Source organism: Triturus cristatus, chromosome 12 (assembly GCF_964204655.1).
Source record: "Triturus cristatus chromosome 12, aTriCri1.1, whole genome shotgun sequence".
NCBI lineage: Eukaryota > Metazoa > Chordata > Amphibia > Caudata > Salamandridae > Triturus > Triturus cristatus.
In genome coordinates this window covers 422,010,238-422,031,287 of record NC_140595.1, presented here as the reverse complement: position 1 = coordinate 422,031,287, position 21,050 = coordinate 422,010,238, and the positions used below count along the sequence as shown (strand labels likewise).

At 46.7% G+C, this 21,050-nt stretch overlaps 1 protein-coding gene across 1 annotated transcript in view; it reads right to left on the bottom strand.

Annotated features, from left to right (window-relative positions):
* LOC146776047 (fatty acyl-CoA hydrolase precursor, medium chain-like) overlaps nucleotides 1-21,050 on the bottom strand; it is a 275,087-nt gene that overhangs the window by 70,397 nt on the left and 183,640 nt on the right. The window contains exon 11 of the mRNA XM_085639929.1: nucleotides 17,709-17,856. Coding sequence (XP_085496055.1) covers nucleotides 17,709-17,856 — 148 coding nt within the window. The remainder of the gene's footprint in view (nucleotides 1-17,708; nucleotides 17,857-21,050) is intronic.

The following is a 21,050-nucleotide window of genomic DNA, read 5'->3' as shown; positions in this document are numbered from 1 at the left end:
CTGTTAGAGTTTTCTCCAAGGGCTTGAAGTAGAGCTTGCTTCCTTTTGGAAGTCTCAGGGATAGAAACAACTTCAGAGAACTCTTTTGGATCAAGAAGACTGCCAAGAAGAAGAGCTGGAGAAGCTGTGAGGAGGATCTACCACTTTGCTGTGTGCTTTGCTGTTTTGGCCTGCAGTGGCTGCTTCTGTCTTGGGCAGTGAAAGGACTGGACTGAACTTTCTGCAATCTACTTTCGTGAGCTTCTCCAAGGGCTTGAGGTAGAGCTTGCCCCCTGTTCAATAAGTCTCAGGAACAGCAAAGACTTCAAGCCCAACGCCATCTGTGATGCCGCTGCCGACTCCGTGTCCTGAAGGCACCGCAGAGGACGCCCCACCGCAACCTTGGTCTCACCGGCGATGCCTGTCGACACCGCCGCCGAACCGCTGCTTGCACTGCGACCTGTGGGCACCGCACTGCGCACCGACTCACTTCACGCCGAAGCTTTGGCACCACAGAGAGCACCACCGCAACGCCGCACCTGGTCTCACCGACGACACCTGCTGATGCCGCCACCAAGCTGCTGCTCGCACCGCGACCTGTGGGCACCGCACTCCGTACCACCTCGCTTCACGACGACGCCTTGGTATCCCCGACGATGACGCTCTACGCTGGACTTGACGCCGCTGCTTGCACTGTGATTCGAGGGCACCACTCATAAGGTTACACTATGCACCGCCCTCATCCCGCACCACAGCCTTGGCCTGCCGGTGCCATCGACTCCAGTTCGTCAGCCAACGACAGCGCTTCAGCAATGACGACGCCGCTGCTGCACCATGACCTGCCAGCACTGTGACGAGCACCGCCTTTATCTCACACCACCACCCTGGTCTCACCGACGACACCATCTGATGCCGCCACCGAGCCGCTGCTCGCACCGCGACCTGAGGGCTCCGCACGCCGCACCGCTGCACTTTGCACCGCAGCACCCGACGCCTGCCATCGCTCCTGATTCCATCAGAGAGGAGATCGACCTGCAACACGTGGGACAACGCGAGGTCATCGACGACCTGCATTTCTGAAAGGTACTGTTTGCGGATCTTCCCGACACCGTACCTGACCCGCGATGCTGTGGTCAGCCAGAACTGTTTGGACTTGTTTGTCATGACGAAGGAACTGTTTTTCAAGGATACTTTGATAACTGAAGATTTTTAAAGTACTGTACTGTGGATTTTTATCATTTTTGGTCTTGTCCTAAGTATATAAAAATATTGGATATTTTTCTAAGCTGGTGTGGTGTCCTTTTGTAGTGCTTACACTGTATTACTGTTGGTTTTGTGCAAATGCTTTACACACTGCCTCTAAGATAAGCCTGACTTCTCGTGCCACGCTACCAAGGGGGTGAGAAGGGGTTATTTTAGGAGTGTAACTCCCTTACCCTGACTAGGAAGAAGGGTCCCTACTTGGACAACGGTGCAAGCCCATCCCAACTAGAGACCCCCATTTCTAACAACAGGTATACCTCAAATGGAGTGGGCGCTTCCCCAGCAAATAGGGCAACTCGGGCTATGAATACTCCCTCCACATATAGGACCCCGCAGGTAGAGACTTCCATCTTTTGAAGCATATTCTGACATGCTGCCCCATGTGTTACTGGGAGCAAGGGATGCTAGGGCAATCTGTGCTGCTTCCCTCCCCATGCCAGCCTGATAAGCTGTGTTTTTTAAGGCTTTGAAAAAATGGCAGCCTGGTGACTATGTGATATTGAGGAGTAAATAGAGAAGCTTTGACAAGATTATCATCTTCATTAGAGAGATATGGCAGACCAGCAAGAGAGGCATTGAGATCCAATTCGCAATAGCCTGTCACTGCATCCAGTGCTGTGCCTTAGTTTACATGTAGTAGCTCCTCCCTGTCTCTAGAAATGACCAGCCCCAAATATTTAAACTCCGCTTCACAACACATTAGTGGGTCTTCCAGACTGTGTCTCAGGATGGCAGGGGTAGGACGAAAACTCAGGGACTTTTCCCAATTAAACTGAATGTCCGAATGCCCTCTGGAGTGGATGAATTAATGCTAAATAATATTGAGGCGGGTCCGGTGGTCTTGGACATATAGCGTGATGTCATCAGCCTATAGTGATACCAGCAGATGACTAGTAGGGTAGCGGATCTCGTACTCCCGATGGTGCTGTCTGAGTTCGGCTGCAAGTGATTCCGCTACTAAGGTAAATAGGAGGGGTGACAATGGTTACCCCTACCTAGTGTCTACCTGAAATGGAGAATTAAGGAGAACAGATGCCATTTATTTGTACCCTCGTCTCCGGTTGATAATATAATAGAGTGATCCATGATAGGACGGGGTGAAGCCCATCTGTCTCAGCACCACAAGTAGATAGACCCACTTTAGGGAATTAAACGCTTTGGTGGCTTCGAGAAAGACAGCCACCGCAGCCAAGTCTTGGTCTAAGTCCTAGAACAGCGAGAAGAGTGTACGCAGATTATGCAAAATGGCACATCCTGCTATAAAACCAGATTGGACGGGTTGGACCAGGAACTCCATCAACAGGTTCCTTCGATCAGCAAGAATTTTTGTGAGTATTTTTACATCGCAATTGATGAGCGATAGAGATCGATATGATTCACAATTTTCTGCCAGTTTACCAGGCTTCAGAAGAGATATGAGCCTTGCCTCCCGCATTGAGGGTGGAAGAAAGCCCAATTCCTTTGCTTCCGCATATACGGCCTTAACAATAGAAAGTAGGGGACTGACGTAGCTGTTATAAAAATCAGCCGGTAGGCCATCCAGTCCCGGAGCACACCCGGAATGCAATTGCATTATGGCCACCCTGAGCTCATCTTCTGCAATATCGGCTGAGAGGAACAACTGCTGCGCATCACTTAGCCAGCCCACTGCCACATCATCTAAGTAGGCATCTATAGCAATATGGTGGTTTCTGCGCGAGGTATAAAGAGTAGAGTAAAATGTTGGAAAAAGTGAGGATTATTTCAGCTGTATCTTTTTGTAGGGAACCATCAGCACCCCTGATCTCAAGGACATAATTGGAGAATCTGGGTTTACGTATCATCTCCACCAATTCTTCCCCCAGTCGCTCATCCTCTCCATACATGTGAGATTGGAAGTATTTACTACAGGCATTCACGCTCAGCAGTGGCCTGATAATCAGTAAGTGGTTCTCTAAGTATGGCTCCCATCCCTTCATCACAAGGCAGATCCAGCAGTGCCTCTAGCTGTTTAATCTCGCCCTATAATCCCTTAAATGTGCCCCGGATATCGTAAATAGTACCCTACTTTTGGCAATACAGATCCCACATATGGTGATTTTAAAGGCCTCCCAAACAGTGGGTAAGTTTGGGGCTAAGTCTACATTTCGTTCGAAAAAATTATGTATTTCTTGCACCACTTCTTCACGAAAGGGGGAATCTAGTAATCTAGTAGGGAAGAGCCTCCATAACATGTAAGGGGATGGACTGACAGGAAGTCACAACTTCAGCAAAATCAGAGAATGTTCTGAGTATGTGCATGTCAGGTGGGCCGCAGCCACAGCCATACATCCAATCCATAGGATGTGATCCAGTAGTGGAGTTCTCACCAACTGGAATGTGCAGTCGAATAAAAAATGCCCTCCTTTTCCAAGGAATGAAGTGCCCTCCTAACATCTAGTAGATGGTGTTCAACCATGATATCATGAATGTGGTGACTGGAGTGGTATGCCTGGGGGTGTGATCTATCCATGTGTGGGTCAAGCCTGTGTTGAAGACACCACCCCAAATAATATGCGTTTAGCCTATGTCCTTGACAAGGCCCTATAATTTATCCCAAAAATGGCATCATCTATGTTGGGTCCATAGCAATTTGCCAGGGTAACGGATTGCAAAGCTAGTCTTCCCCACATAAGGCAATACTGATCCTGGAGTGAGCCCCCTGGGATGTATGGCATGTTTTTACGAATGATGATGGTTGAGCCCCTGGCATATGTGGAATAAGGCATGAAACCTCTATGTGTTGCCTATCTGGCAGCTAATTTGGTATGCGTAACAGGTCCTGTAAGTGTCTCTTGCAACATTGTGATATGAATATTGTGTCTGTCTAGGTAGGCCAATATGTGTCTGCACTTATGGGGGTTCTCCAATCCCCTGACATTCCATGTCAGGAGATTGTAGCTAGGTTGATTAGAACTATCACAAATGTCTGTACGGTCGGTCATGGCAACTTGTGAATATGAAGTAAGTTGCCGTGGACTAGGCACTGTGGCCATATAATAACCAGAAAGGGTGCAGATATACTTATGTGAGTATCAGTGAAATGCACAAAATGAACATCTATAACTACTCCAGTGTCCTCCCCCATCCACACTAGTGGCCCAAACCCACCCAAACAAATCTTCCCTCCCATCCCTGACGCAAAGAGGTCATCATTAACATGCCATCTCATTACATTTCCATTATGATGATAATAAAAGTGAAACGAGATGAGGAGTGAAAGAGAAGATAGGAGAGAGAGGGAACAGAGGAGAGAAAAAGTATGTTTAAAGTCAGTTGAGAAGAGAATTCATGAAGAGAGGGAAGAGTATGTGAGTGTAGAGTTAGCTTAATACAAGAGTGGAAAAGAAGGAGAGTAGGAATTATTTGCAGTAGGGGTATTCATCCGGGGGTGTCCCCAGTAAGCCCAGCAGTTCCTCCTCGAGTTAAAAAGGGTGTCCAAAGTGAAAATCTAGAGCTCCCAGGTGGCCGCTGAGAATTTGGACGTAGTTCCTCAGGAGGTCGTAGTCAGTGTATCGGCTATGATCCTGTGTGACAAGAATACACATCACTAAGTTAAAGAAGGCTGTCTAGCAAATGTTTATTATTCGAAGCAAATGTATGTGGGGACATCATAGACAACAGATCAGTCAATCAGTGGGTTCTAGCCAGATTTAGTTACCCTGCCTCATCCCGGTTCCGATAGCAGATAGGAGAACCTGGACTCTCACGGACCTTCAATGGTTGGGGTGAGCAGCATGTAGTTCATCAAAGGAAGTCGTTGACATGTTGCGGGTTAGTGAAAATGTGCTGTTTGCCCTGAAAGGAAGGCGGAGGCGTGCCGGGTATAAGATGGCGTATGGGATGTTGGCCTGCTGCAATTTTTGCTCAACAAGTAGGAGTTTTTTGTGAGTTTCCTGCACTGTCAAGATAAAATCTTGATATATAGAAATTGCATATCCTTCGAAATCGAGCGTATGTTGCTCTTTGGCCAGTCGGAGACTGGTATTGCAGCCACAATAGTTTAATAGTTGAGCAATAATGGATTGCTGTGTAGTTCCGGAAGGAGGCTGAGTCATAATCGAGAGGTGTGCTCTTTCCATTACCAGTTGCTTAGAGAATGAGAATGCTTCAAGTAGTGTAGTGAACATTGGTTCCACAAAGCCTTCCATCCTCCCAGCATTGGCAGGGTCAGGCGCGCCTAGGATTAGTATGTTGTGTCTGCACTATCGCACCTCCAAACCTTCGTTTTAGACATATATGATTTTCAAGATGCGTTCCATGTTGAGCAACTGGTCACCTCTCTGTGAGGACGTGTCCTCAAGCTCAGAAATCCTGGGCTCTGCCTCTCCAATGCAGCTGTCCTGCTTTTCAAATTTCTAGGTGATGGAGTCTATGTGAGAGCACATGAAATCCAATTTGGTCTCAATGGAGGTGAGGCTATGCTGTATAGCGAGTAGAAGAGACTCCATGTCATCAGCTCTAGACTGTTGGCCCAGCTGTGGTTCTTCAGTCATAGTTTGTTCAGTTTCACTGTTTTGAGCACGGGTCGATTTGGGGGGTTCGAAGGGTAGTGTTTGCCTGTTTACCTTCCATCCTACTTAAAATATTGTGAATATGGATGCGCTTTTGTCGCAATACAGGTTGTTTGAGATCAATGGTCCAGACAGAGTGTGCCTTCCAAACTCTTCCTGTATAGGAGGCGTAGAGGGTCAGCTTCGGCCCTTCGGTCCCACCTCACCTCCCCAGGATCATCAGGAGGGACATGAGCAGACCAGAGGCTCACTGGCAGCACCCTGACAGGCAACAGAGATGAGGGGCTTGCAGGAAGCAGAAGTCTCCCCAGTGGGCCATGACAGGCTCCTGGGAAGGTAGGTATAACCATGCGCGGTGCAGCCCAAGTAAAAGGCTAGTGGGCCCCCAATAACATTACTGAGAGGCCAGGGCACCACAGATGGCTGGTGCAGGCCTCATGGCCTCGCAGCTTGGTCGCCCCCAGCAGCACCATCTAGAACAACAGCAGCTAGGAGCCCACAGCAGAGCCAATCGGACCCCGCTTTGAAGCGGCCCCACAAACGCCAGCAGAAGTGCCCAGGTATGGATATTGACAGGCCTGGCATGCTTTTGACTGGGCCACAGGCCAGCAGCCAGCAATAGCACCACAGCCCCCAGGGCCTCGGGAGGGGGGCCACATGTTAGAGGTATATGGACGGGGAGGGGGCAGCCGGCTCTTCTCATCCCTAGCACAGCTGTCAGCCATCCGCTCACCTCAGGAAGAGCAGCAGTGGTTCCTCAATCTCTCCTGTGCTGCTGCCATCTTAAGGGTCCGGTAAGCCTCTGCGAGTCGGAGGGCCTCCCATTGAATTTTCGCCCCCAGCATAGATCAACTCATTTTATTTGGGGCTCCAGGGAGTATAGGCATCCCCTATAAGTTTGCGCCTGGGTTCTCACTGCAATTTGCGGCCATCTGGAGCAAGATAATATTAGATGGTGATCCTGGACTACAGGAACCTCACACGGCTCTCTGGCACCTTCAAACCTTCCTGTATAGTTGTGTTCTTATTTTCAGTGTTGATTAATGATCATAGCTCAGAGAGGTTAAACTGCACCATTTGGCAAAATAAATTTAAAACTAGCTCAGGTGATAACATCAGAGGTGTCAAATATTTCCTCTAATCAAAAGCAGTGTTCAGTAAAGCCACAGCCTGTTTATGACCCTATATTGAGGTCATAAGTATTGACTGTAAGACCTGTTAGCCATAGGGTGGTCTTAGCACTAACTTTTTGACCTCTCCCATCCAGTCTGGCTGAAATCTGTTTTGTTGGTCTTGGGACTCTGCGCACTTCGCCACGGCTAACCTGTGCCATGTATTCACTCCCTAATACATGGTAAAATTGGCTTACATCTGATGTGCATATTTATTTTACTTACAAGTCCCTAGTATATGGTTCTACATGTACTCAGGACCTGTAAATGAAATGCTACTAATGGGCCTGCGGCACTCAGTGAGCCGACCACTTAAAGAGGCTCCTTAAAACATGGCTCAGGCTTGCCATTGCAGTCTTTGTACAGTTTTTAGCTGCCAATTCGCCTTGGCAAAATAAAGCCCTTGCCTGGCCTAAAACTCCCTTTTTATTACATTTAAGTCACCCTTATGGTAGGCCCTAAATAGCCCATAGGAAAGGCTACATTGTATTTAAAAAGTAGGGCATGTGTTTTTAAGTTTTGCATGTCCTGGTAGAGAAAAACTCCTAAATTCATTTTTCACTACTGTTAGGTCTGTCTCTCCCATTGGATAAAGCAAAAGACACACAATTGATGGGCGGAATGCAGAACACATCAAAACATTCACCCCAGTCAAGAGATCTGGGTTAAATCCATAATTCTTTTGCTTACCATGCCACCCGAGTTTAGACCGCTGCCATATGCAAATCAGTCTTGACCCTGTGCCTCATGGGAACAGTCCAGCTGAGTTCAAACTGGAATGGCATGTGGAGCAATAAAACGATGGCTTTAGGCCCAGATGTCTGTTCTGGGGTGAATGTATGACATTGTTCTGCATTCTATCCATCAATTGTTCTTTTTGCATCTCCCATTGGATAACACAGGTTTACCTTATTGCAGGTAATAGTTGCTACCTTTTCGTTGGGAACAGATAGGGATGTCAAGTGTGGACTCAAATAAATTGTAATTTTAAAATCCTCTTTAATGGTAAAGTTGTATCTTAAATCACAATTCTAAAAATGCCACCTTTAAAAAGTTAGTATTTTCTTGTCCTAACCATTTGATGCATGTGTCCTGGGTCACATGACTGTGAATAGCTAGGCAGTTGGCCTTTGTGTATTTCTCCTATACATTGAGACAAAGGGAGACTAGGTGTTGGCAGGATGGGCCATCCTGACAGAATTGGTGTGGTAGAGCACCATTTACGTTTTAAGGGTCCATCTCCATCACACACAATGAAATATGACACTGGTCTTTTGTCACCCCACATTACTTGGAGCCTTGGTATGGAGAAGAGCAGAACGCTTCAAAACCAAATGTGGAGGTAGCCAGGATGTCAACCCCACTTCAATGGCTGACACTAGGTATAAATATTGGGCCTCCTGAACCACCTCTTCAGTACATTCCAGTACCTGTGGAAGACTTCAGGAGGACTGTTTTTACTCTAGAGGACCGTCTTGCTGCTTGAGGCCTGCCTTGTTCTTCAGAGGGCTGCTCCGCTGCTCAAGGCCTGCCTTGTTGCTTGAAGGAGAAAGGATCATCTCCTTGCACCCAGAACCAGTGTGTCTCCAAGGGCTAGTTGGCTTGCCTCCTGTGTGATCAAAAGGGACAATAAAAGCTCAAGAAACCTTGAACCCTGCACCTGGCCTCTGATGGAGTTAATCCTCATCCCTCAAGTGGTGCCGTCCAGGTCCCGGAATTTAGAAGTGGTGTTAGAGGTGCTGCTCCTGCCTAACCCTAAAATGTGGGACTTACACATTTTGCACCAAAAGTGCCAGATAATCAAACAGAAGGCCGGGACCTCCCTACTAGTCGATCTGCCCAAAGTGCATTGCTGGTCAGACTGACTTTGGTGTATCTCCCACTATATTCTTCTTCCTATCAACAAATCCTATTCAGGGCGACCCCTGAGTAACAGCATCCAGAGGTGGATCCTCCATTGGAGTGGAGGAGTGTCGCCCCACTTAAACCCCCCCAGAGGCCCAGAGATGAAAAACAAAATGGTAATTTATTATCATTTTATTTTTTATCTCCTGTCCTGAGGCAAGCATCAGTATAGGGGCGGGCCAAAACTGAGTGACGGCAGCAAGGAAGTGAGTGGGCTGGGTAATGCACTGTTTAGACTGGGCATGTCTTTTTGGCTGGCCGTCTTGCAACAGCCAGTCACACATGAGCCAGTTAAACCGCTCAACCCAGTTGTCTTAAGACAGCCGGTTTGAGAGTAGGTGCAGGCCTCCAGAGCATTGTCGAGCACCAAGTGAGGCCGCTCCCACCAATCCTGGTGCTACTCCTATGCTGCATGGGAGCAGCACAATGATTGGGCAAGGGAGTTCCAGCATCTGGTCCCAGTAAAGAAGAGGTCCGGAATGAAACATTACGCAAAGTACGTTTTATTTTTATTTATAACATTTTATTTGCGTGCGCCCCCGCACCTACCTCCCCATAGATGCTAGCTGCCACTGGCGGCATCTGGCCTCATGCAGCATTATTTGGGTATAGTTTGCAACTTTGTTTTCCTGGAGGTTTTCGACTTGCAAAAAGTCGCCTAAGTCCGAAGGTAAAAAACCTTCCCCAGGCGCATTGGTGACAAGCTCCCCATCCACGATGAAGTGGAAATCTGGCTCCTTCAGTTCGGAGTTTCAACACAGTCTGCTGCCTTGCCATGAGGAACTCTATCTCCTCCTGCCCTTTCTTTCAGACGTTATTTTAATTCCAAAGATAAGCCAAGATAGAGGCCCTATCCACATTGTCTATCCAAACTGCGCATCATCTGGGTCGGTCTTAACATCTGATTTTGTCGCAGTTTCTCACAACCAGATATCTATGGTTGGTACTTTGGTCTTTTAGGTGCTAGATTACACAAAAAACTTTACTAATTCACAACTCTGGTCCTAATGATTGGATTTAATTCGTTGCTGTGTGATTTTATTCATTAAAATATTCTCTATTTTTCTAAATTGGTGTGGAATTTTTCTTGGGTTGTTTATTCACTTTATTACTGTGAGTACTGCCTATCTCCGATTGGATGGCAGCCAATTGCCTACAGCTTAATTCCGGTAAATCGGAAATCCTGCTATTTGGGAGGGACAGGGAGCTGTGGACCGATCTTTACTGGCCGGACCGCCTAAAACCTGCTCCATTCCCCAAGGATACTGTAAAAAACCTTGGGGTATGGTTTGACCGAGGATTGACCTTTGAGAAACAAACAAAAGCTGTCACAGGGGTCTGTTTTGGACTCCTGTGGGGTCTAAAGCCGTTGCTCGGGTTTTTCCCCCCTTCGGTGCGCCAGACTTTCATCCAGGCATCTGTTTCATCTAGACTGGACTACGGCAACTGCCTATCTTTAGGAGCAACAAGGGCCAGCGTGAAGCGCCTCCAGAGGGTCCAGAACGCAGCAGCACAGATTCTGGTCTCACTACCCAAGCACTGCTCAGTAGCCCAGGTGCTTCCCAAACTCCATTGGCTGCCAGTGGATAAGCGAATACAATTTAAAGCATTGTGCATTTCACATAAGATCCTAGCAAGACAGGCTCCGCCGGGCCTCCTCCACTTGTTGGAGGCCTATGTACCCAAGCGCCCGTTGCGATCTGCTGACCAAGCTATGGTCTGCACTCCTCGAGTGTGCAGGGCTAGGGCAGGGGGACGTTCGTTCCGCTGCCTGGCGGCAAAACTGTAGAACTCACTTCCGACCCCTACTAGAACTATTTCTAATCACCTGGCTTTTCGTAAGGCCTTGAAGACATGGCTTTTTCCCATCTCCACCATTTAATTGCCTCAACTTTCTTAAGCTCCCGTTTCTGGTCCCCTGTGCTGCGCTGGGACGCCTAGTTGCTGTGGCAGCCATGCGCATTATAAATCCGAAATGAATAAATAAATAAATACCTTACACACTGCTTCTCAGTTAACACTGACCTCTTTTCTGCCAAGCTACCAAAGGGTTACATTCTGGTTAGTTTAATTACTTTTATGGTTCACCCTCACAAGGATTGTGGTTGATGCTTGTTAGACCTGGCATCCTTGGCATGGTTTCCCCTGTCTTGTTGCCTCTGCCTACTGTATTTTTTGCTGTGTGCTGAATTTGGATTTTGCTAGTCTAGATGCTTTGGGCACTTTGCCACTGCTGATCTGTGCCAAAGTGCAAGTGCTCCTTGTATAAATTGTGTTTATGGATTAGTGTTTCCATGATTGGTGTCTTTGACTTACACCTAAGATCCTAGTACAGGGCACTGTGTGTGCCCTGGGCCTGTAAATCACATGCTGCTAGTGGGCCTGCAGTACTGATTGTGGCTCCCACGCCAGCAGTCTTTCGAAGGTTTCTCAGACCTGCCACTACAGTGTCTGTGCACACTTTTAAGTGCCATGTCGACCTGGCAAGGGCACACACTTGCCAGGCCCTAACCTTCCCCTTTCTTACATTAGAGTCGCTCCTAAGGTAGGCCTAAGGTATCCCCCTGGGTAGGGTGCAGTGTATGTGAAAGGTAGAACATTGACTGGGTGTATGACATGTCCTGATAGTGAAATACTTTGTATTTCATTTTTCACTATTGAAAGACTATCTGTCCCATAGGATAGCATGGGAGATACTTCGTAACATCTTACAAAGTATAACTTCCCATGGGAATAAGATAGAAAGATGGAGTTTGGGTTCTCTGAACTCAGCATTTAATAACACATCTTTTAGTAAAGCTGAGAGACCTTTTGCCACCAGAGAACAAATGTAAATGTGGTATATACCTTTTAGGGCCTGACCCCAGAACTTTGGAATACTTCTGGACTTAAGAGGAACCTATGCCAAGGAGAAGAGTTGGAGAAGCTGAAGGAGGAGTACTGCCCCATTGATGTGTGGATGCTTTGCTGTGTTTGGCCTGCAGTAGCTGCTTATGACAAGGAGAGGACAAAGACTGAACTCTGCTGAGTATCCTGCTTGAAGAAGACTCCAAGGGCTTGGTTTAGAGCTTGTCCCCTGTTCTAAAGTCTTACAGACACAAAGACTTCACTCCCTCTGTCCTACTGCACCTGAAACTGCTATTTCAGCTGTCACAGATGGAAAAGGCAACACCAACACGGTGAGTGACACCGTGACCTGTAACAAAGCCAAGGGCACCGCTTGTGAATTGCACGACGCACCTCCCAGACTAGCACCGCAGCCCAGACGCCTGCTGACACCGCACCATATTGACTCTGACACCATCACCGATACAGCTGCCTGCACCAGAGCCGAGGGGGCACCGCTTGTGATGCTCACAATGCACCGCCCCGACTCGCAGCGCAGCCCCGACCTACCCTACAATGGTGCCTCATCATCACGGAGCCGATACCTGAAGTGGGTGACCTTCCAAATCCATTGACTCCGCACTGTAGCAAGGAACCACCGCCTCGCTGCCAATGCAATGTCACCTCTCCGGGAACAGTAAGGAAGCGTTGCAGCACCTCCCCGGCAACAGTAAGGAGCCGATGCCTCACCTCCCCTTCTTCGCAGTCAGGAACCAATGCCTCACATTCCTGTGGTCATAAGCAATCAACGCCTCACCTGTCCTGTGATCGTAAGGAACTGACACTGACCGGCGCCAAATGCATCACCTAGCCGACGCCGTGCACCGTTTTTGTTTTCATCGTTTGCCAAGGTACTGTTCTTGGGGGTTCATGCAACTCCGTGCCTGGCCTGCGCATGGCACGGCCAGCGCCTTACTTTGGGATTTTCATCTGTCACGACATCGTAATAGCCCCAGGGGGAGCTCAATTTTGTTACAAGCCTTATTTTTGTGAATAACCTATTTTTGATGATATCTTGATACAGTTTGCTGGATTTTTGTTGTTTTGGTCTTGGTTGGTTTAGATGAAGATTTCCTATTTTTTTAAACTGGTGTGGTCTATTTGTACTGTTTTCACTGTGTTACTGTATGTGTGCTCAAATGCTTTATGCACTGCTTCTGAGATATGCTTGACTGCTTGTACCAAGCTACCAAGGGGGTGAGCAGGGGTTGTCGAAGGACCGAATTCCCATATCCTGACTAGAAGCAAGGGTTCCTACTTGGACAAAGGTGCAAACAAATTCCAAGCAGAGAGCCCCTGTGCTTGAGTAGGGTTTTCAACCCCTCAATTAATGACAACACTTCATAGAAGTGGTGATTCCGGAATAGAGTGTGTTGCCGTAGTCAGCTTGCTGGTGATGAGGGCTTGGGTGACGTTTTGAGACTGTTGGGTGTGAGCCATTTGGTTATCTTCTTCAGCATCTCGAATGTGTGGAACAGAAGGTGGATATTACATTCACTTGGATTGTCATGGTAAGTTGGTTGTCAATTACTGTTATGAGGTTCATTGTGTGCTGGAAAGGGTGTGGGCCTAAGTTCAGTAGGCCACCAGGTGGAGTCCGAGAGTAAGGTGTCTTCACCAGAGTGCTACTGCCATTTTGTCTGTGTTGTGATTTCGGCAGTTAGTTTACATTCATCCAGCCACTTTGGCCATATAGGCTGAGAAATGTGTCTGTGTTTCATATCCTGTCTGAGAGGGAGAGTATGAGCTGGGTGTCATCAGCATAGGATAAAATGGTAATTCCATGGGCGCAGAGGATGCCTGTGAGCGGGGTGAGGTAGGTATTTAATAGGGTGGGTTGGAGTGAGGATCCTTGTGGAACTCAGCAGATGAGGTTGACGGCATCTGAGGTGAAGGGTGCCAGACTAGCCAACTGGGTGTGGCCTGCCAGGAAGGAGAAAATCCAGCAAAGTGTGGTTCTGTAGTAGTTGGCTAATGATGGGGTGGGAAGGCCGCAGAAAAGTCCAGTAGGAAGAGGGCCGTAGTGTTACCTCTGTCCATGATCAACCAGGTGTCGTCTATGGTGAAGATGAGGATGGTCTCTGTAATGTGGTTTGTCCTGAATCCAGATTGAGCTTTACCGAGGTGGTGTTTGTAGTTGAGGTGGGTGGCTAGGCATTTGTTTATCATCTTTTCAATGATTTGAGCTAGGGAGGGTAGCAGGGATATAGATCAGTTGCTGGCTAGCGTCTTTGAATCATCTGAGGAATTTTGGTGAGGAAGAGGCTGGAGGGTGCTTTAGAGTGTCTGGACTGCATGGTTGTCTGGAGTGCATAGTTGTTTCGGTTTCTTGAGTGCTGATGGTGGGCCAGATAGTCAGGATTTGCCCCTGGGTGTTGGTTTAGATAGATAGGAGAGATGCATGGGTAAAAGGGTCTAGTTGGGGCTCAAAGTTGTCATGGATGCTGCTGATCTTGTTGCTGAAGAATAGGGACAGCTGGGTGCAGAGGTCCTGGGAGGAGGTTATGCTGGTGGAACCTGCTGCAGAAGAGGTGAAGACTTTCACAACGGAGAAGACTTCCTTGGAGCTGTTGGGGCTGCTTTTAACGTAGTCGGTCGGCATGGAGCGTTTAGTGTCTCTGATTTGCTGATGGCAGCATGTGAGGGTGGATTGAAGGTCTTATCCTGACTTTGTGTCGGTGTTCACGTTGCTTGCAGTGGCATTTACTGAGCCTGAGTTCTTACATGTGCCACCATTCTTTCGGTCTGGTTTGCATGACTTTGTTGGTTTTGAGAGAAGCCAGGGTATCTACACAGGCAGTAATCCAGGCATGGAAGTTGGGGATCAGTTTCAGGGGGGTTTCTGTTTCGTTCAGGATGGTGGTGTAGAAGCTTAGAGGCAGAAGGCCAGGATACTCCTGAAACATTTTTCCAGTCCTGTTGTGAAGATTTAGTGATGGTGTTTCTCCGGTAGAGTGGAGGTGTATGATGAATTTGATGAGGGTGTGGTCGAACGATGTGATTTATGTGGGCTTGTCTACTGTGATGCTGCTGATGCTGGTGACGATGGGGTTGAGTAGGTGTCCAGCTGCATTTAACGGGCCTTCTACTCGCTGGGTGAGTCCAAAGTTGGACAGGTCCTCTTGGAGGTTAGTCGTGTTGGGATCGGTGAGGTCCTTCTGGTAGTAGTTTAGGTCAGTGAGAAGGAATAAGTCACTGTAGTCAAGGATCAGGGTGATGGTGCTATCAATGTTGGTGCGTGGTCCACAAGGGGCAGTAGGCAACAGTGCTCCTCAGGGTGTAGTTGGCGATGATGGGGAGTTTGAAGCTCAAGTGTTCCATTTTGCTGGTGGTGTTTTCTGAGGTACTGGAACATTGAATGGATTCTTTGAGAATGATAGTGATTCAGCCTTTGGGTCTGCTTGTCCTGTCCTGTCTTGCAATCCAATATCTGAAGAAGATTGCTGTTGTGATGATGGAGGCTGATGAGAGAGTCAGCCAGGTTTCGATTAAGAAGAACAAGTCAGGTGAGTGGTCGTGTAGCAGATCTCAGAATTTGCTGGTGTGCTTAGTGAGGCAGCAAGTGTTGGGGAGTATGCAGGACAGGGAGGGGTGAAGTATAGTGAGGGTTGGGATGTGTGGTTGTGTGTGTTGAGTAAGTTGTGTGTGAGGTGCAAGGGGGATTTAGGTGGGTGTGGGAGGGTTCATGTGAAATGGAAGGTGGCGCAGGAGAGTGCACATTCAGTGTTGGGTGAAGAGTGGCAGCAGCAGTGCTAGGAGATACAACCGGGGTTTAAGGAGTGGAGGGTCTAGGTAGAGTAGTGGCAGGAGGAGGTGGGCTGGAGGGAGACCAGGGGTCCTGACCATGGACACAGGTCGGTCATGACTGGGTGCAGATGGGATTGCCTTTGGCGTGTGCTGCTGCCATTAAGTAAAGATAGTTTTGGTGGGAACCCAGTGTTGTCATTTCCAGTACAGATGGATGATGGGAAACCAGTGATGTCACTCCCTGTGCAGATGAATGATGGACATTTATTCATTGTTTTTAAGTTTTATGGGCATTGGGCCAGAATAAATGTATTTTGATCCTTTATTTACTGGTTAATGTACTTGGAAGATTGCAGCCAGGCGTGATCTCATTTTGAAATGACTTTGTCTATTAACCTCTTCTGTGCCGATGACGAGATAGTCTCGTCATGGGGCACGGTTGCGCTGTGCCCATCGCGAGACTATCTCGTCATGAACCCCACCCACTAATGCAACGCCCGGCACAGGAGGGGGAAAGGGCGTGGCACTGAAGGGGTTAACAAAACATCTTATGACTCACCTGACACTCCATATGTTGTGCTTTTCTCCTCCAAGTTATTGGTTTACACTAGGCCCTCAGGTCACTTATGAAATGGTTCTCCCCATCCAGTAGCCAGATGATGTTGTGAGGGTTCCACTTGTGGCATGAAATTCCTGCTGGTGTTCAGCAACCCTGCCATAGACAAGTCTGTTTAGGTAATTCCATCTCTTCTGCAGGTTTTCCCAGCTTAAGGGTAAATGTATTTGTGTTTACTTTTAACCGAATAGACTCCCACACTATAGTCTACGCTGTTTCTGTGGTTTTTGCCTCCAGGTGATCAAAGACACATAACTTTTCTTTATTATCTCCTCCACCAAGATAATTTGTTTTTCATCAGATTATCTCATTTTCCAACATCTTCTGTCCTGAGTGGGAACCTGGTGGAATGGTAAGTCCTCACTCTGTGAAGAAGGTAAATGGAGGTAGCCATTGGACGAAGAATAAAGACAAAAGCAGATAGAGTGCGCTATGCAGATGAAGCACATCACAGGCAGTAGCAATCCTAGAGCATGAGAAAAGTCCAGAGAAGATGCAGTTGCACAAAACAGCATGAGTTCAGTCACAGCTATGGAGTACGGGCCAACATCAAGCCCACCAACAGGGTGATAGGTAGTAAGAATACGAGCCAAAGCATGTGGAGTAGTATTTTGCTCAGGCTTTACTATGCTCCTCTCAAAATCGCCTATTTAGGGCCATCTTCCAGTATGCACACAAGTGAAGCATTAGGGCACACGCTTAAACAGTATTCACTCATGTATCACATATCCAGATTTTATGGTGGGAAATATGAAGGGAAATTATACACAGTGATGTCAGTTTTCGCCCATCAGATTTGCAATGAGGCCAAAAGTTACCAAATGCCACAAATTGTTGATTTTCAATAGGTCGAAGGGCACCTTTATAATACAGACCATCCTCCAAACCTCAGATACACCAAAATACCAATTTTTACTGTCAATTAGGGGCCTGCTATACATAGAGATCACTACCAGTTTGGTGTGTATTTTTTAAGAGGTGCTACCACCATCACAGTGGGAGCACTTTCACTGATAATGCAGGATCTATGTCATGTTGCAATATGAGCATTGTTTTTGTCTTACAGAACCAACACCCAAAAGCGAGGGTTACACATGTTAAGCATAAGAGCAGCATCTCTAACATGCAGGGAAGACTCTCTCTCACATGTGGTGGACATTGTTTTTCCTCCTATCCGTGCCTGTCACATAGGTCGCAAACATTTTAAAACATCAGTATTGGAAAGCTGTGACTAAATATTGCAAGCCTTGTAATGCTAAAAATCAAGCATCTTTGTGGCAGAAGAGCTACAGCAAGGAGTTTGCGATGATTGATTTGACTTTGGTTTAGGCATCAGAAGCTCATCGGTTACCCCTACCTCTTGTGAGGCGGGAGAACCATGAGGCTGATGGAACTGGGCATCTAGAACTTTATGGAGAATGCCGCTTTTCCCCCAACCTCAAAAGAAACACAGTCTTTAAAAGCAGGTTTACTGACATGCAAACAAAGAAAATGTTTCCGCTGATGATTGATTCAGTTCTGAAATATGTATATGCTCATCGTACAATTGCAGTCAATGCTTCAATAGAGAGTTGTGAATTATTCAGTTGACAGTGCCTGTTAACTTACCTCTGTGATACTTGGCTGTTTTGATAGCAGGCTTTATAAACATAACATCTGCAAGCATTTCAAGGTAAGAGTCTCTAATCTCAAATGGGTCTTCAGAATCTCCCATATATTCCTTGGTTATCACATCCACAATATCAATGGGCACTCCCTTGAAAGAAAGAAAATCTATTATTTTTTGGTCTACCAATACACATATATTTGCCCTCCATGTCTATAGCAAATCTCTCCAAAAGAAAATCCTTTTTTCTATCAATCCATCAATCTGCTTTATTTTGGTTTATGAAAACCATAAAAGTACGGCGTACAAAGCAAATAAACAATATTCACATTTCCTAAAAACATTCAAAAATAAAACCATATTACAATTCATGATAAAATATTAAAGTATAAAAACCTTTGGGCAACAATTAGAAACGTAATTAAATAAAAAATTACCTTAATTCCGGAATAATTGATTACTATCACCTTAGACCCATGCCCCAATTAAGATATGCTTAGCTTATTTATTCTAAGTCTCCATCCCCAAGACAAATACCTAACAACTGCAGAGACCACATTTTCCCTAGTGTCACATCTAAAAATTCTGCTTGCTTCTCCGTAATGTGTAGTATTCATAAGCCTGCAGACTGGGACGAGGCAAAGTGTATACTGGGCAAAACATTTTTTAAAAATGGTCTTCTTTCTCAGGCCAAGTTGAACACAAGGGGCAGCTTGCACTTGAAGTTCCCTTTGTGTTTCATTTGCTGGTAAGACCAGCCAATGCAGAATACCAAATTTAAATTTCAGATACAAGTCTTAGCTTGGGGGGGCTCATACTATCCATACATGGTTCAAACTTAAAACTGCATTTGTGATTTAAGAACTGGTCAGTAATACTCTCCAACTTGTGCCTGTGTCAAATGTGTTGATATGTGTAAAGTCCCAATATGCTTGTTTTACCTCAACTATAATGTCTTTCTTTAATATAGCTGGGGATTTCCACACCTCCTCCATCTTGATAGTTTTTGCAGCTTGTCTAATTTTTCTTAGCCATGGAGTGTGGACATTTTTATCAATATTAATTAGTTCTTCCATGGCCTCCATGTAGGCCGCCAATTACTTGGTGGACCACAGACAGATCCAGTACAACAAGAGCTTTATTTGGGAGACGTGATGAATTTGTTTTAACGAAAGATCAAGACGAAAGGGTATGTGAGGAGTACTTTGGCGAAGGTAAAAAAAATCTGATGAACTTATTCTCAATCTGTGCGAGAGAAGTTACATCTACATAACCCCAAACGTGAACCCCATACAATGCCCCTGCAACAGCTGTAGCCCTACATGCTTCAACAGAAGGGCTTACAGCACCACTTGAGGAGGTCCTATATTTCCTACCTATGGCAGAAGCCCTTTGGTGTAGGATCATCTTACTTTTCTCAAACTGGGGGACCCAAGATAGGTTGTCTGTCAGTCTCACACCAAAGTAATCAAATTGCCTGACCTGTTCAGGAGGTAAACCTTTCAGGGTCATCCTACCCTTGAAGGACCGATGGGCATTTTATGACATACATTTTTATTTATGTTATCAAAAGAGGGACTGACGGGCTTTTATTTACAGGAGGTCCAGCATACATGCCCAATTAATCATATCGAAAAGAAAGAGTATGCAGTTCCTCAGAGAGACGGGGAAGTGAAGGTGTAGAGAAGAGACCGTAAGAAAGGGGAATTCCTCTATTCGGAACTAGGGTCCTCACACACCCAGCAAGCTAGGTGTCATGCTTCATCATATGGACCTGCTCCTCGTCGGGCCGGCGCTGCAATGCCCGACGGGCACCCTAAAAAGGGGCTCTTTAGCGGAGATCTTTAGTTCCTGACCGTATGATGCAGTGTGTGTGAGAGGGACCTAGTGGTGTAGATGTGAGTGCAGGTGTGTGGTTAAAACAAGTTGGAAAGTCCAGAAATATAATTTTATTGAGAGTGGCTCTCCACCTGATTAAAAATGAAAAGAGAGTGGCAGCTGGCTGATATTATGATTCAGCTTGGCTATGCTCTTCTGTGGTGGTCGACATGTTTCTTGCCCGGTGGTCCTATTGATCCGTGGCAATTCTTCAGGACCTACTGAACTGTCAATAATCTACACAACGTGGTAAGTACAAATTTTTACACGGATCAATAGGACCACCGGGCAAGAAACATGTCGACCACCACAGAAGAGCATAGCCAAGCTGAATCATAATATCAGCCAGCTGCCACTCTGTTTTCATTTTTAATCAGGTGGAGAGCCACTCTCAATAAAATTATATTTCTGGACTTTCCAACTTGTTTTAACCACACACCTGCACTCACATCTACACCACTAGGTCCCTCTCACACACACTGCATCATACGGCCAGGAACTAAAGATCTCCGCTAAAGAGCCCCTTTTTAGGGTGCCCGTCGGGCATTGCAGCGCCGGCCCGACGAGGAGCAGGTCCATATGATGAAGCATGACACCTAGCTTGCTGAGTGTGTGAGGACCCTAGTTCCGAATAGAGGAATTCCTCTTTCTTACGGTCTCTTCTCTACACCTTCACTTCCCCGTCTCTCTGAGGAACTGCATACTCTTTCTTTTCGATATGATTAATTGGGCATGTATGCTGGACCTCCTGTAAATAAAAGCCCGTCAGTCCCTCTTTTGATAACATAGTTTAATGCACGGGCCACCCCCGTGGGACGTCATTTAGGATACCACACGGTGCTAATTGCACTAAGTGGACCATCTTCATCTTTAAGCACCGTTCACCTAACGGCTGCTTTGTGTTGACCTACCTACCATGGAGGACAACCTAGGACTCAGCTTCAATGACGAAGCTGTAGCTGACATTTTAAGAAAAACTCCCTCCCTTCTTGGGATTGGGGGTTCTGTGGCCTCAGGGTCACAATCAGAAGACTGGACCTCTCTCACAGCATTAAAAAGGGAATGGGTCAAGATCACGCTGCATGGGGCTCTAATGACGGAATATCTAAGAGCCAATATAGCACCCAGTGGACTCATCATCAACATCTTTCCCAGGCTTTTCCTGGAAGACCCAACCTTCAAGAAAGAATGGAGCTTAGTCTCTTGGAAGTGCACCAGAGACCTCTTGGTTCTCATTATTAATACGGCCCAACGATTAGCAGATGCCCTATTAGCGAGAATTCAGGCAGCAGAGAGTGCACTCAAATCCACAACCCAGAATACCGCTTTCAAAGCGAAACTGGCGGAAATAAATAGTGAGATCTCTGAGAATAAAGAGTATCTGCTCAAATTAAAGATCAGCAAACTTCAGAAGGACATTCAGAAGTTTGATAAAGAGAAGATCTATCCTTATCTGAAAGCAGACT